This window comes from Salvelinus namaycush, unplaced genomic scaffold, assembly GCF_016432855.1.
Source record: "Salvelinus namaycush isolate Seneca unplaced genomic scaffold, SaNama_1.0 Scaffold878, whole genome shotgun sequence".
NCBI classification, from domain to species: domain Eukaryota; kingdom Metazoa; phylum Chordata; class Actinopteri; order Salmoniformes; family Salmonidae; genus Salvelinus; species Salvelinus namaycush.
The window spans coordinates 86,022-102,382 of record NW_024061617.1 but is presented as its reverse complement, the minus strand read 5'-3'; the positions used below and the strand labels follow the sequence as shown (position 1 = coordinate 102,382).

Here is a 16,361-nt window from a genome sequence, read left to right as displayed (position 1 = left end):
CTGTCCCTGAACTGGGAGTGTACCCTGCCGTTACACTGTCTGTCCCTGAACTGGTAGTGTACCCTGCCCTTACACTGTCTGTCCCTGAACTGGTAGTGTACCCTGCCGTTACACTGTCTGTCCCTGAACTGGTAGTGTACCCTGCCGTTATACTGTCTGTCCCTGAACTGGTAGTGTACCCTGCCGTTACACTGTCTGTCCCTGAACTGGTAGTGTACCCTGCCGTTACACTGTCTGTCCCTGAACTGGTAGTGTACCCTGCCGTTACACTGTCTGTCCCTGAACTGGGAGTGTACCCTGCCGTCACACTGTCTGTCCCTGAACTGGGAGTGTACCCTGCCGTCACACTGTCTGTCCCTGAACTGGCAGTGTACCCTGCCGTTACACTGTCTGATAATACATACAGCACAGAACACAGATGTGCATCCCAAATGGCACCCTATTGCTTAGTGCACTACTTTGGACCAGAGTCCTATGGGAAAGTAGTGCACTAAATACGGAATAGGGTGCCAATAGGGACACAGGCAGAAGCAGACATACAATCACTCTGGTTTTGAATGAAACCTCATTCATTATGTACCAGGGAAAAATTACACATGTATTCATTACAAATTCATAAATTACAAATTCATAAATTACAAATTCCCTATGATTTCCATTCATGACTGGTTAAGAGGGATGACTCAGAGAACGTCCCATCACTGTTATAGACTTTCTTTTTTATTCTAGACCAGTAGCTCCTGTACAACCTTTGGATGAGCAAGTAGTCTGATGTTTCATCCATCCCGTCTGTCTATGTATCTCTCGGTTTGACTGGGTCTGTTGTTGGAGGATATTAACCTCTGATTTCACCTGTAATCCTTTCATTCGTTTCCAGAAAAGATAAGTTGGTTACTCTCCAGGTTGCAGATGCTGGCAGTTTATGTTTCCTGCCCTGCCCAGCCCCAAGCTACTCCTCTGGGGTCGGCCCAACCTGATCAGCCGGTGGAGATGGCTCCAGGCATACGCCAACCGGCCAGACACTAGGTCCAATGAGGCTGGGTCCACACCTGCCCAGAGGTTCCCTGCCGAACCCCCCAAACGTCCCCCCGAACCCTCCACTGGACCCCCCACTGGAGCTCCCACCGCTTCTTTGACCAACTTAGGTAGAGTCACAGAGTCAGGTAAGATGGAGCTGCTGTCGCTCCCCAGGAAGAGGTGATCCAGAGCCCGGTTCTGGAGGCTCTCCCTCAGGCTGCGGACCAGCTCCTCCATCCTGGCCACCAGATGGCGATCCTCCCAGGCCTACAAAAGAAAGACAAGTAGACGGTCAGAAAGATGCCAAAACCTTAGTAACCTATTAACAAATGATTCCAAACATACTGTACGTGTACATATGATAGAGCAGCTCAGCCTATAGAGGACAATAAATCAGGATGGATAACAGGCCTCCAATCAAATCAAAGTTTACTGTCATGTGAAAGGATGAGAAAAAAATTACAAATTACAATGGCAAAATACCCAAAAGACTAATGTATCAAAATAAATTACAAAAATATGTTTGCAAAGTATTGTATTTAATTGAAATGCATGCATTGTGTATATTAAAAGACAAAAATACATTTGCAAGTAACCCCCTTAACAAAATAGCAATGTCAGTAATGGTTACAGACACCTGGCCTGATTTGACTGTGACACGTATTTTATCCTCCTTAGTTTAATGCACTGACTGCTCCCGAGTGGAGTAGCGGACTAAGGCCCTGCGTCTCAGTACTCCTTAGTTTAATGCACTGACTGCTCCCGAGTGGAGTAGCGGACTAAGGCCCTGCGTCTCAGTACTCCTTAGTTTAATGCACTGACTGCTCCCGAGTGGAGCAGCGGACTAAGGCCCTGCGTCTCAGTGCTCCTTAGTTTAATGCACTGACTGCTCCCGTGTGGAGCAGCGGACTAAGGCCCTGCGTCTCAGTACTCCTTAGTTGAATGCACTGACTGCTCCCGAGTGGTGCAGCGGACTAAGGCCCTGCGTCTCAGTGCTCCTTAGTTTAATGCACTGACTGCTCCCGAGTGGAGCAGCGGACTAAGGCCCTGCGTCTCAGTACTCCTTAGTTTAATGCACTGACTGCTCCCGAGTGGTGCAGCGGACTAAGGCCATGCGTCTCAGTGCTCCTTAGTTTAATGCACTGACTGCTCCCGAGTGGTGCAGCGGACTAAGGCCCTGCGTCTCAGTGGTCCTTAGTTTAATGCACTGACTGCTCCCGAGTGGAGCAGCGGACTAAGGCCCTGCGTCTCAGTGCTCCTTAGTTTAATGCACTGACTGCTCCCGAGTGGAGCAGCGGACTAAGGCCCTGCGTCTCAGTACTCCTTAGTTTAATGCACTGACTGCTCCCGAGTGGTGCAGCGGACTAAGGCCCTGCGTCTCAGTGCTCCTTAGTTTAATGCACTGACTGCTCCCGAGTGGAGCAGCGTACTAAGGCCCTGCGTCTCAGTGCTCCTTAGTTTAATGCACTGACTGATCCCGAGTGGTGCAGCGGACTAAGGCCCTGCGTCTCAGTGCTCCTTAGTTTAATGCACTGACTGCTCCCGTGTGGAGCAGCGGACTAAGGCCCTGCGTCTCAGTGCTCCTTAGTTTAATGCACTGACTGCTCCCGAGTGGTGCAGCGGACTAAGGCCCTGCGTCTCAGTGCTCCTTAGTTTAATGCACTGACTGCTCCCGAGTGGTGCAGCGGACTAAGGCCCTGCGTCTCAGTGCTCCTTAGTTTAATGCACTGACTGCTCCCGAATGGTGCAGCGGACTAAGGCCCTGCGTCTCAGTGCTCCTTAGTTTAATGCACTGACTGCTCCCGAGTGGTGCAGCGGACTAAGGCCCTGCGTCTCAGTACTCCTTAGTTTAATGCACTGACTGCTCCCGAGTGGTGCAGCGGACTAAGGCCCTGCGTCTCAGTGCTCCTTAGTTTAATGCACTGACTGCTCCCGAGTGGAGCAGCGGACTAAGGCCCTGCGTCTCAGTACTCCTTAGTTTAATGCACTGACTGCTCCCGAGTGGAGCAGCGGACTAAGGCCCTGCGTCTCAGTGCTCCTTAGTTTAATGCACTGACTGCTCCCGAGTGGTGCAGCGGACTAAGGCCCTGCGTCTCAGTGCTCCTTAGTTTAATGCACTGACTGCTCCCGAGTGGTGCAGCGGACTAAGGCCCTGCGTCTCAGTGCTCCTTAGTTTAATGCACTGACTGCTCCCGAGTGGTGCAGCGGACTAAGGCCCTGCGTCTCAGTGCTCCTTAGTTTAATGCACTGACTGCTCCCGAGTGGTGCAGCGGACTAAGGCCCTGCGTCTCAGTGCTCCTTAGTTTAATGCACTGACTGCTCCCGAGTGGAGCAGCGTACTAAGGCCCTGCGTCTCAGTGCTCCTTAGTTTAATGCACTGACTGATCCCGAGTGGTGCAGCGGACTAAGGCCCTGCGTCTCAGTGCTCCTTAGTTTAATGCACTGACTGCTCCCGTGTGGAGCAGCGGACTAAGGCCCTGCGTCTCAGTGCTCCTTAGTTTAATGCACTGACTGCTCCCGAATGGTGCAGCGGACTAAGGCCCTGCGTCTCAGTGCTCCTTAGTTTAATGCACTGACTGCTCCCGAGTGGTGCAGCGGACTAAGGCCCTGCGTCTCAGTGCTCCTTAGTTTAATGCACTGACTGCTCCCGAATGGTGCAGCGGACTAAGGCCCTGCGTCTCAGTGCTCCTTAGTTTAATGCACTGACTGCTCCCGAGTGGTGCAGCGGACTAAGGCCCTGCGTCTCAGTACTCCTTAGTTTAATGCACTGACTGCTCCCGAGTGGTGCAGCGGACTAAGGCCCTGCGTCTCAGTGCTCCTTAGTTTAATGCACTGACTGCTCCCGAGTGGAGCAGCGGACTAAGGCCCTGCGTCTCAGTACTCCTTAGTTTAATGCACTGACTGCTCCCGAGTGGAGCAGCGGACTAAGGCCCTGCGTCTCAGTGCTCCTTAGTTTAATGCACTGACTGCTCCCGAGTGGTGCAGCGGACTAAGGCCCTGCGTCTCAGTGCTCCTTAGTTTAATGCACTGACTGCTCCCGAGTGGTGCAGCGGACTAAGGCCCTGCGTCTCAGTGCTCCTTAGTTTAATGCACTGACTGCTCCCGAGTGGTGCAGCGGACTAAGGCCCTGCGTCTCAGTGCTCCTTAGTTTAATGCACTGACTGCTCCCGAGTGGAGCAGCGGACTAAGGCCCTGCGTCTCAGTGCTCCTTAGTTTAATGCACTGACTGCTCCCGAGTGGTGCAGCGGACTAAGGCCATGCGTCTCAGTGCTCCTTAGTTTAATGCACTGACTGCTCCCGAGTGGTGCAGCGGACTAAGGCCCTGCGTCTCAGTGGTCCTTAGTTTAATGCACTGACTGCTCCCGAGTGGAGCAGCGGACTAAGGCCCTGCGTCTCAGTGCTCCTTAGTTTAATGCACTGACTGCTCCCGAGTGGTGCAGCGGACTAAGGCCCTGCGTCTCAGTGCTCCTTAGTTTAATGCACTGACTGCTCCCGAGTGGAGCAGCGGACTAAGGCCCTGCGTCTCAGTGCTCCTTAGTTTAATGCACTGACTGCTCCCGAGTGGTGCAGCGGACTAAGGCCCTGCGTCTCAGTGCTCCTTAGTTTAATGCACTGACTGCTCCCGAATGGTGCAGCGGACTAAGGCCCTGCATCTCAGTGCTCCTTAGTTTAATGCACTGACTGCTCCCGAGTGGTGCAGCGGACTAAGGCCCTGCGTCTCAGTGCTCCTTAGTTTAATCCACTGACTGCTCCCGAATGGTGCAGCGGACTAAGGCCCTGCGTCTCAGTGCTCCTTAGTTTAATGCACTGACTGCTCCCGAATGGTGCAGCGGACTAAGGCCCTGCGTCTCAGTGCTCCTTAGTTTAATGCACTGACTGCTCCCGAGTGGTGCAGCGGACTAAGGCCCTGCGTCTCAGTACTCCTTAGTTTAATGCACTGACTGCTCCCGAGTGGTGCAGCGGACTAAGGCCCTGCGTCTCAGTACTCCTTAGTTTAATGCACTGACTGCTCCCGAGTGGAGCAGCGGACTAAGGCCCTGCGTCTCAGTACTCCTTAGTTTAATGCACTGACTGCTCCCGAGTGGAGCAGCGGACTAAGGCCCTGCGTCTCAGTGCTCCTTAGTTTAATGCACTGACTGCTCCCGAGTGGTGCAGCGGACTAAGGCCCTGCGTCTCAGTGCTCCTTAGTTTAATGCACTGACTGCTCCCGAGTGGTGCAGCGGACTAAGGCCCTGCGTCTCAGTGCTCCTTAGTTTAATGCACTGACTGCTCCCGAGTGGTGCAGCGGACTAAGGCCCTGCGTCTCAGTGCTCCTTAGTTTAATGCACTGACTGCTCCCGAGTGGAGCAGCGGACTAAGGCCCTGCGTCTCAGTGCTCCTTAGTTTAATGCACTGACTGCTCCCGAGTGGTGCAGCGGACTAAGGCCCTGCGTCTCAGTGCTCCTTAGTTTAATGCACTGACTGCTCCCGAGTGGTGCAGCGGACTAAGGCCCTGCGTCTCAGTGCTCCTTAGTTTAATGCACTGACTGCTCCCGAGTGGTGCAGCGGACTAAGGCCCTGCGTCTCAGTGCTCCTTAGTTTAATGCACTGACTGCTCCCGAGTGGTGCAGCGGACTAAGGCCCTGCGTCTCAGTGCTCCTTAGTTTAATGCACTGACTGCTCCCGAGTGGAGCAGCGGACTAAGGCCCTGCGTCTCAGTACTCCTTAGTTTAATGCACTGACTGCTCCCGAGTGGAGCAGCGGACTAAGGCCCTGCGTCTCTACTCCTTAGTTTAATGCACTGACTGCTCCCGAGTGGTGCAGCGGACTAAGGCCCTGCGTCTCAGTACTCCTTAGTTTAATGCACTGACTGCTCCCGAGTGGAGCAGCGGACTAAGGCCCTGCGTCTCAGTACTCCTTAGTTTAATGCACTGACTGCTCCCGAGTGGAGCAGCGGACTAAGGCCCTGCGTCTCAGTGCTAAAGGCTTCACTACAGACCCTGGTTCCATTCCAGGCTGTATCATTACCGGCCGTGATTGGGAATCCCATAGGGCCGTGCACAATTGGCCCAGCGTCGTCCGGATTAGGGTTTGGGGTTTGTAAATAAGAATTTGTTCTTAACTGACTTGCCTATTAAAGGTATGGTGTAACCTGTAGTACATATTAAAGGTAGGGTGTAACCTGTCGTACCTATTAAAGGTATGGTGTAACCGGTAGTACCTATTAAAGGTATGGTGTAACCTGTAATACCTATTAAAGGTATGGTGTAACATGTAGTACCTATTAAAGGTATGGTGTAACCTGTAGTACCTATTAAAGGTATGCTGTAACCTGTAGTACCTATTAAAGGTATGCTGTAACCTGTAGTACCTATTAAAGGTATGGTGTAACCTGTAGTACCTATTAAAGGTATGGTGTAACATGTAGTACCTATTAAAGGTATGGTGTAACCTCTAGTACCTATTAAAGGTATGGTGTAACCTGTAGTACCTATTAAAGGTATGGTGTAACCTGTAGTACATATTAAATGTATGTTGTAATCTGTAGTACCTATTAAAGGTATGGTGTAACCTGTAGTACCTATTAAAGGTATGGTGTAACCTCTAGTACCTATTAAATGTATGGTGTAACCTCTAGTACCTATTAAAGGTATGGTGTAACCTCTAGTACCTATTAAAGGTATGGTGTAACCTCTAGTACCTATTAAAGGTATGGTGTTTCCTACCTCTGCAGGAGAGCTGAGTAGCAGACGCAGCCAGGCCGTCTTCAGTGTGTAGGAGGAGAGGACTGACCTCCAGAGCGCCCCCCGGTGGCTGTCCAGTGCCTGGCCACCCAGGTCACGCAGGGCCTTGGTCAGCTGGAGCACCTTGAGGTGGCAGGAGGGCTGTGGTGAGCGGCCCCGGAGCCAGCCCAGCAGACGCTGCTCCTGGCGGGGGAAGAACAAAGTCCACAGGTCCCTCTCCTCGCTCTGCTGGTTCTGGTGCTGGTCTGGAATGAATGGATGAGAATGAAAGGAGAGAATGGATGGATGGATGGATGGATGGATGGATGGATGGATGGATGGATGGATGGATGGATGGATGGATGGATGGATGGTTGGATGGATGGATGGATGGATGGATGGATGGATGGATGGATGGATGGTTGGATGGATGGATGGATGGATGGATGGATGGATGGATGGATGGATGGATGGATGGATGGATGGATGGATGGATGGATGGATGGTTGGATGGATGGATGGATGGATGGATGAAGGACAGAAGGAAGTAAAGAAAGAAGAAAATAATTAAGGAAGGAAGTAGGGAAGGAAAGAAGGAGACAGGGAATTAAATAGTGAATTAAATAATGAATGAATAATGAATTAATGAACAAAGAAAGGAGAGAAATGAAGAAAGAGTAATATACTTTATTGAATTTGTAAATGATATCATATATTTACCCCTGATCACCTGAACATACCTGTATTTGACATCGCCACTGAGGCCGTCGTTTCCATGGGAACCAGGTAGACCCCGTCTCCGAGGGGGATGGCAGGGAGGAGCCGTATTGCCATGGAGATGTGACAGCAGACGTAGTCGGAACGCGGTGTGAGTCGGAGCTGCACACGGTCGTCGGCGAGAGCCAGACTCAGCGTACAGCGCTGCTCGAAAGGGTAGCGCACGGTTGCTAGGCAACGCTGGACCGCCGGGTAGAACCAACGGAGGACGGAGTCCGGGGTCAGGCGATAGACTCCGCCCCCTCCTCCTCCTCCTCCTCCTGACACTGCCGTGACCCCTGATAATGACCTCGATGACCTTTCGGGCGACCCCCGAGAGGGGGTCATTCGTAAAAACGTGTCAGTGAAGTTGCGGTGTTTTCGTAGCCAGTCACCACGGCGAGGAGTCTCTAGACTGCACCGCGGCACCCCGCTCCACCCACCGCCCTCTGAACTTTCCCATTTCATCTCGTCCATCACCTCGTCCTTCAAGACGTCCTTCCCTTCTTCTTTGACCTCTGTCTGCTCCTCCATCTTGCTGTCGTCCTTCTGGACTTCCTTCACTTTATTGCTTCTTACCCTCATCCTGTTCCCCTTCCCCGACTTTCTCCCGTTCTCTTTAACCTCCCCCCTCTGCTCCCTCACATCCTCCTTGCCCTCCCCCTTCCCCGACTTTCTCCCGTTCTCTTTAACCTCCCCCCTCTCCTCCCTCACATCCCCCTTGCCCTCCCCCTTCCCTGACTTTCTCCCGTTCTCTTTAACCTCCCCCCTCTCCTCCCTCACATCCCCCTTGCCCTCCCCCTTCCCTGACTTTCTCCCGTTCTCTTTAACCTCCCCCCTCTCCTCCCTCACATCCCCCTTGCCCTCCCCCTTCCCCGACTTTCTCCCGTTCTCTTTAACCTCCTCCCTCTCCTCCCTCACGTCCCCCTTGCTCTCCCCTTTCCCTGAATTTCTCCCGTTCTCTTTAACCTCCCCCCTCTGCTCCCTCACATCTCCCTTGCCCTCCCCTTTCCCTGACTTTCTCCAGTTCTCTTTAACCTCCACCCTCTTGTTATTTTCCTCAGCTCTCGTGTCCCCCTTCTCTTTTTTCTCCTCACCCCTCACATCACTCTTGCCCTCCCCCTTCTCCTCTCCTCTCTCGTCCTTCTTCTCCTCCCCCCTCCTCTCCCCTCTGTATACTCGTGGCTCCAATTTCAGTTCTCGGGGAATCTTCAGAGGTACCAGGATATCATAGTAATCTGGAGCGCCCACCTTGTGCTCCTCGTATGAACTGCCCACCTGCAACCAGACCAGACAAACAAGGATTATGTGAGTCCCAAATTGCACCCCAATTCCCGAGAAGTTTGTTTACGTAGACCATCAACTATGTTAACTAATTAATAATTTAACTACAAAAAGAGAACATGTTATCTTCCGAAACTCACCTGCAGGAAGTCTCCCCGGAACGCCAGAGAGGACTCTGGGATACCTCCAGTGGCACGTCCGGCTCTGACCAGCTCCCCGACCAGTTTGGCCACGTGGGCCTTGCTGTGCCCCAGGACGTGAGGAGACAGACGCACCCAGCGCTCGTAGTAGTCCTCCAGGACCTCTCGACGAGACCAACCCGATTTCAGAGCCCCGTCAGCGGCCTCGAGAGGCACCCTCTGGGGCCCTCCTGGGTGGGTGGAGCAGTACCTGCAGTTACACATTGATATTTGAGTCAATTCATATTTGAACAGATGGATACTTAGTGCAATCAAGGGCACGACAGCATTATGAGTATTATTATGAGTTTTCAAAAGCAGAAGCAAACATCACCGTAGTAACCGTGCAACTCAAACAGAGGGAGAGACAGACAGAAAGACTGTCACGTCCTGACCATAGAAAGCCTGTATTTTCTATGGTAGAGTAGGTCAGGGCGTGACTAGGGGTTTTAGTCTAGTTTATATTTTCTACGTGGGGTTCTAGTTTGTTTTTTCTATGTTGGTGTTTGGTATGATTCCCAATTAGAAGCAGCTGGCTATCGTTGTCTCTAATTGGGGATCATATTTAAGTAGCATTTTTTCCACCTGTGTTTTATGGGATATTGTTTTGAGTTATTGCACGTAGCATCTCTGTAGTCACGGTTTGTTGTTTCGTTTGTTTGTTTATTGTTTGTTTTGCTAAGTTTCACTATTAAATAATTATGTGGAACTCAACATACGCTGCGCCTTGGTCCGTCAATACAAACGATCGTGACAAAGACAGAGAGAGAGAGAGAGAGAGAGAGAGAGAGGAAAAACACCTACCTGGAGGTGACAGCCCCCCTAGACACAACTATGACAAAACAACCAACAAAAACGGGTCACAACTCCTGCAGCTCTGTCGCACGCTGGGTCTGTACGTAGTCAATAGTAGGCTTCAATAGTAGGCTTCAATAGTAGGCTTCGATGGGACTCTCACGGTAGGTACACCTGCAGCTCTGTCACACGCTGGGTCTGTACGTAGTCAATAGTAGGCTTCAATAGTAGGCTTCAATAGTAGGCTTCGATGGGACTCTCACGGTAGGTACTCCTGCAGCTCTGTCGCACGCTGGGTCTGTACGTAGTCAATAGTAGGCTTCAATAGTAGGCTTCGATGGGACTCTCACGGTAGGTACTCCTGCAGCTCTGTCGCATGCTGGGTCTGTACGTAGTCAATAGTAGGCTTCAATAGTAGGCTTCGATGGGACTCTCACGGTAGGTACTCCTGCAGCTCTGTCACACGCTGGGTCTGTACGTAGTCAATAGTAGGCTTCAATAGTAGGCTTCGATGGGACTCTCACGGTAGGTACACCTACAGCTCTGTCGCACGCTGGGTCTGTTCGTAGTCAATAGTAGGCTTCAATAGTAGGCTTCGATGGGACTCTCACGGTAGGTACACCTACAGCTCTGTCGCACGCTGGGTCTGTTCGTAGTCAATAGTAGGCTTCAATAGTAGGCTTCGATGGGACTCTCACGGTAGGTACTCCTGCAGCTCTGTCGCATGCTGGGTCTGTACGTAGTCAATAGTAGGCTTCAATAGTAGGCTTCAATAGTAGGCTTCAATAGTAGGCTTCAATAGTAGGCTTCGATGGGACTCTCACGGTAGGTACTCCTGCAGCTCTGTCACACGCTGGGTCTGTACGTAGTCAATAGTAGGCTTCGATGGGACTCTCACGGTAGGTACACCTACAGCTCTGTCGCATGCTGGGTCTGTTCGTAGTCAATAGTGGGCTTCAATAGTAGGCTTCAATAGTAGGCTTCGATGGGACTCTCACGGTAGGTACTCCTGCAGCTCTGTCGCATGCTGGGTCTGTACGTAGTCAATAGTAGGCTTCAATAGTAGGCTTCGATGGGACTCTCACGGTAGGTACACCTACAGCTCATCCCTTGGCAGTAGTGCTGTAGATTACTTTATCACTGACCTCAACCCAGAGTCTCTCAGAGCGTTCACAGTCAGCCCACTGACACCCCAATCAGATCATAGCAAAATCACAGTCTACTTCAACAGAGCAATACTCAATCATGAGGCATCAAAGCCAAAGGAACTGAGTAATATTAAGAAATGCTATAGATGGAAGGAATGTAGTGTAGAAACCTACCAAAAAACAATTAGGGAACAATGAATTCAATCCCTTTTAGACAACTTCCTGGACAAAATGTTTCACCGTAATAGTGAAGGTGTAAACTTGGCAGTAGAAAACCTCAACAGTATATTTAACCTCTCAGCTTCCCTACTGAATCTAAACATGTCAAGCAAACAACCTAAGAAATAAATTGAGAAACCTATCCAACCAAAAACATAGAGACCCAGAAAACCTGAGCCTACGCCTTCACTATGGTGAATCACTAAAACAATTCATAAACACACTAGGGAAAAAGAAGGAACAGCACGTCAGAAATCAACTCAATGTAACTGAAGAATCCATAGACTCTAACCACTTCTGGGAAAACACTAAACAAACAACAACATGAAGAGTTACGAAGATGTTTGGGTAAATCACTTCTCCAATCTTTTTGGTTCTATAACTAAGACTACCAGAACCCACTGGATTCTCCAATTACATTGAATGAACTACAGGACAAAATACAAACCCCTCCAACCCAAAAAGTCCTGTAGTGTTGATGGTATCCTAAATAAAATAATAAAATATACAGACCACAAATTCCAATTGGCTATACTTAAACTCTTTAACATTATCCTCAGCTCTGGCATCTTCCCCAATATTTGGAACCAAGGACTGATCACCACAATACACAAAAGTGGAGACAAATTTGACCCCAACAACTACCATGGGATATGTGTCAACACCAACCTTGGGAAAATCCTCGTAAAATCTACGTAAAACACCAAATAATGCATGCAGAGCAGAATTAATGATCAAACTCCAGAAATGAGACATTAAATTCTACATCCACCTAAAAGGAAACGATTCCCAAACCTTCCATAACAAAGCCATCACCTACAGAGACATGAACCTGGAGAAGAGTCCCCTAAGCAAGCTGGTCCTGGGGCTCTGTTCACAAACACAAACAGACCCCACAGAGCCCCAGGACAGCAACACAATTAGACCCAAACAAATCATGAGAAAACAACAAGATAATTAGTTGACACATTGAAAAGAATGAGAAAAAACCCCAGAGTAAACTAGAATGCTATTTGTCCCTAAACAGAGAGCACACAATGGCAGAATACCTGACCACTGTGACTGACCCAAACTTAAGGAAAGCTTTGATTATGTACAGACTCAGTGAGCATAGCCTTGCTATTGAGAAAGGCCGCCGTAGGCAGACCTCCCTCTCAAGAGAAGACAGGCCATGTGCACACTGCCCACAAAATGAGGTGGAAACTGAGCTGCACTTCCTAACCTCCTGCCAAATATATGACCATATTAGAGACACATATTTCCCTCAGATTACACAGACCCACAAATAATTTGAAAACAAATCCAATTTTGATAAACTCCCATATCTCCTGGGTGAAATACCACAGTGTGCAATCACAGCAGCAAGATTTGTGACTTGTTCCCACAAGAAAAGGTCAACCAGTGAAGAACAAACACCATTGTAAATACAAACCCATATTTATGTTTATTTATTTTCTCTTTTGTACTTTATCTATTTGCATGTAATTACAACACTGTATATACACAGACAATATGACATTTAAAATGTATATTCCTTTGGAAGTTTTGTGTGTAATTTTTATTGTAATTTATTTATTTTTTATTTCAGTTTTGTATATTATCCATTTAAATTGGTTTGGCAATGTAAACATGTGTTTCACATGACAATAAACCCATTTGAATTGAATTGAACTGAATTGAGAGAGAGTGGGAGAGAGAGCGAGAGTAAGACAGAGAGAGTGGGAGAGAGACGGACAAAGAGAGAGAGAGAGCGTAAGATAGAGAAAGAGAGAGAAAGAGAGAAGATATGATGTGTGTGGACTGGGTACCTTATGAAGAGGTAGCAGAGGACACAGGCCAGTAGTAGTTTGATGAGGGAGAAAAAGACAGGAGGGCCCTGGTCAAAGCAGGGCTCTGTCCCAGCCTCGTACCCAGGATCGGGGCCTGATTCTGGGCTTAGCCAGTGGGTTATGTGGTGGTGGAAAACCAGACCAGTCAACACACAGGTCAACAGAGGCCAGAACACCCGCAGGTTAAGAGTGTACACACTCATCCTCCTCTCTCTCTCTCTCTCTCTCTCTCTGTCTCTCTCTGTCTCTCTCTGTCTCTCTCTCTGTCTCTCTCTCTGTCTCTCTCTCTGTCTCTCTCTCTGTCTCTCGCTCTCTCTCTCTCTCTGTCTCTCTCTCGCTCTCTCGCTCTCTCTCTGTCTCTCTCTCTCTCTCTCTTCTCGTTCCCTCTCTCTCTTCTCGTTCCCTCTCTCTCTTCTCGTTCCCCCTCTCTCCTCCTTTCTGTTGCTCCTAGGTTCCTTCGTTCCTTCTCTTCTTCTTGTCTGTCTAGGACTTGTTCTTTAGCGATGCCAGAGAACTGAGACAGGGTCAGGGCAGGCTAACCCATCATGACACACACGCTGACACACACACGCTGACTCTCTCTCTCTCTCTCGTCTTTTCCCTCCTCTGCGCCTCTATGTTCTTCTCTCCGTTTTCTCCTCTCCTTCCTTCTTGTAACAGAACTCCCACTTCTTATTCTTCTTCTCCTCTCCAGCTTGTTTGTTCAGTTTAAAGTCAGTTGAAGTTCCTCTTCAGAAGTTGCCCCTCCTTTTCCTCCTCTCTTCTTCAATCTGTCCGTCTTGTTTTACCCCTCCTCTTCAGAGCTGTATGATGTCAGGTTTATCTGTCTTTGTGAAGACTCCTCTCGAACAGGTTCTCTCTCTCTTGTCCTATGGTTCTCTCTCTCTGGTTCTTCTCTTTTTCCCGGTCTCTCTCTCTCTCTCTCTGGTTCTTCTCTTTTTCCCCGTCTCTCTCTCTCTCTCTCTGGCTCTTCTCTTTTTCCCGGTCTCTCTCTCTCTCTCTCTGGTTCTTCTCTTTTTCCCGGTCTCTCGCTCTCTCTCTCTCTGGTTCTTCTGCCAGTGAGCTCAGAGGAAATACCAAACTCTTGAGAGAGGAATTTTAGTTTTAAAAAAAGACGGGGAGGAGGAGGAGAGAGAGACTGGGCAGCAACACTCTCCTCCCACCTCTTAAAGAGACAAAGACATTGTTTCACATCTCAACATTACATTCAAAAGGAGAAGCAGGCCATGTCCCAAATGGAACCCTATTCCCTGTATAGTGCACTACTTTTGACCAGAGCCCTATGGAACCCTTGTTGAAAGTAGTGCACTATATAGGGAATAGGGTGCCATTTGGGACACATAGGCTATGACAGTTACTGTAGCAGCATTGACAATAAGTGACAATAAAAGTTATTCAATTGCATTTGAGTGATTTGATATAAACTGCAAACTGAGTGTACAAAACATTAAGAACACTTTCCTAATATTGAGTTGCACCCCTCCTTTTGCCCAGCTTCAATTCGTCGTATCGTGGACTCTTCAACAGCCTCATTGGACTCTACAAGGTGTTGAAAGCGTTCCACAGGGATCCTGGCCCATGTTGACTCCAATGCTTCCCACAGTTGTGTCAAGTTGTCTGGATGTCCTTTGGGTGGTGGACCATTCTTGATACACACAGAAACTGTTGAGTGTGAAAAACCCAGCAGCGCTGCAGTTCTTGACACTCAAACCAGTGTGCCTGGCACCTACTACCATACCTCGTTCAAAGGCACTTGAATATTTTGTCTTGCCCTCTGAATGGCACACACACACAATCCATGTCTCAATTGTCTCAAGGCTTAAAAATCCTTCTTTAACCCGTCTCCTCCCCTTCATCTATACTGACTGAAGTGGATTTAACCAGTGACATCAATAAGGGATCATATCTTTCACCTGGATTCACCTGATCAGTCTGTCATGGAAAGAGCAGGTGTTCTACACTGGTAACAAAGCATTACTAACAGCCGTGGGCAGTTATTGTGAGGACAGACACACTACTAGGTAAAGGCTAAGAGAATATATTAACTTATTATGGAATATAACATGTTAAATAAGTGATTCTACAACTTTAGTATGACTGTGATACGTGTTCAGTCACACATAAATAAGCAGATGAAGGCAAAATAAAAACATGGACGAGATAAAAGTTGTTGTATTGTTAGTTGTTGTTTGTCTCTGGCATGTCACTGGTCCTTCTCTCAGGGGACAGGGGTTAAGGGTCGTACTGATGATGGATTTCACAGGTCACGCTCAGGTCAACACAAACACCAGGGCTTATTGTGGCGGACCTCTGCCTGGGAGTATATGTGTGTGTGTGTGTGTGTGTGTGTGTGTGTGTGTGTGTGTGTGTGTGTGTGTGTGTGTGTGTGTGTGTGTGTGTGTGTGTGTGTGTGTGTGTGTGTGTGTGTGTATACATGTGTGTGTATACATGTGGGTGTGTGTACAGTACTCCCTCAGTTAGTGACTCAATAGGTCCTTGTTTAGCTAAACTGGACCACACCTCTGACTAAGGTCTGTCCTGGGCTGGCTGTCTGCATCCCAAATGGCACCCTAGTGCCCTATAGGGTTCTGGTCTAAAGTAGGGCACTATATAGGGAATAGGGCTCTGGTCTAAAGTAGGGCACTATATAGGGAATAGGGCCCTGTTCTAAAGTAGGGCACTATATAGGGAATAGGGCCCTGGTCTAAAGTAGGGCACTATAATAGAGAATAGGGCCCTGTTCTAAAGTAGCGCACTATATAGGGAATAGGGTTCCACTTGGGACACATTCTGATGATGAATTCCCAGCGCCCTACAGTGAAGTGTGGGAGAGGTTTATAAGAGATTATTATACTGCTTTCTCCCCTCCACTCGCTACAGCCCAAATAAACTAACTGTTATACACAGACATACATTATTAAACTAACTGTTATACACAGACATACATTATTAAACTAACTGTTGTCAGAGACATACATTATTAAACTAACTGTTGTCACAGACATACATTATTAAACTAACTGTTATACACAGACATACATTATTAAACTAACTGTTATACACAGACATACATTATTAAACTAACTGTTGTACACAGATATACATTATTAAACTAACTGTTATACACAGACATACATTATTAAACTAACTGTTATACACAGACATACATTATTAAACTAACTGTTATACACAGACATACATTATTAAACTAACTGTTATACACAGACATACATTATTAAACTAACTGTTATACACAGACATACATTATTAAACTAACTGTTATACACAGACATACATTATTAAACTAACTGTTATACACAGACATACATTATTAAACTAACTGTTGTACACAGACATACATTATTAAACTAACTGTTATACACAGACATACATTATTAAAATAACTGTTGTACACAGACATACATTATTAAA

General features: G+C 48.3%; 1 protein-coding gene across 1 annotated transcript; it reads right to left on the bottom strand.

Moving 5' to 3' along the window:
• Nucleotides 1-515: 515 nt before the first annotated feature.
• Nucleotides 516-13,217, bottom strand: LOC120043193 (inositol 1,4,5-trisphosphate receptor-interacting protein-like 2). Its single transcript, XM_038987854.1, has 5 exons — nucleotides 12,909-13,217; nucleotides 8,900-9,149; nucleotides 7,460-8,753; nucleotides 6,723-6,985; nucleotides 516-1,284 (listed from the first exon to the last, which is right to left on the bottom strand). Exons 1-5 carry the CDS (start codon nucleotides 13,130-13,132, stop codon nucleotides 892-894), a joined length of 2,424 nt encoding a protein of 807 aa, XP_038843782.1. The 5' UTR covers nucleotides 13,133-13,217; the 3' UTR covers nucleotides 516-891.
• Between the last annotated feature and the right edge of the window lie 3,144 nt (nucleotides 13,218-16,361).

Coding starts and splice junctions, on each gene's coding strand:
- LOC120043193 (XM_038987854.1), bottom strand. CDS start 13,132: ATGAGTGTGTACACTCTTAACCTGCGGGTGTTCTGGCCTCTGTTGACC. Junction 8,754..8,899: donor TCCGGGGAGACTTCCTGCAG/GTGAGTTTCGGA, acceptor GTCTGGTTGCAG/GTGGGCAGTTCATACGAGGA. Junction 6,986..7,459: donor AGTGGCGATGTCAAATACAG/GTATGTTCAGGT, acceptor CATTCATTCCAG/ACCAGCACCAGAACCAGCAG.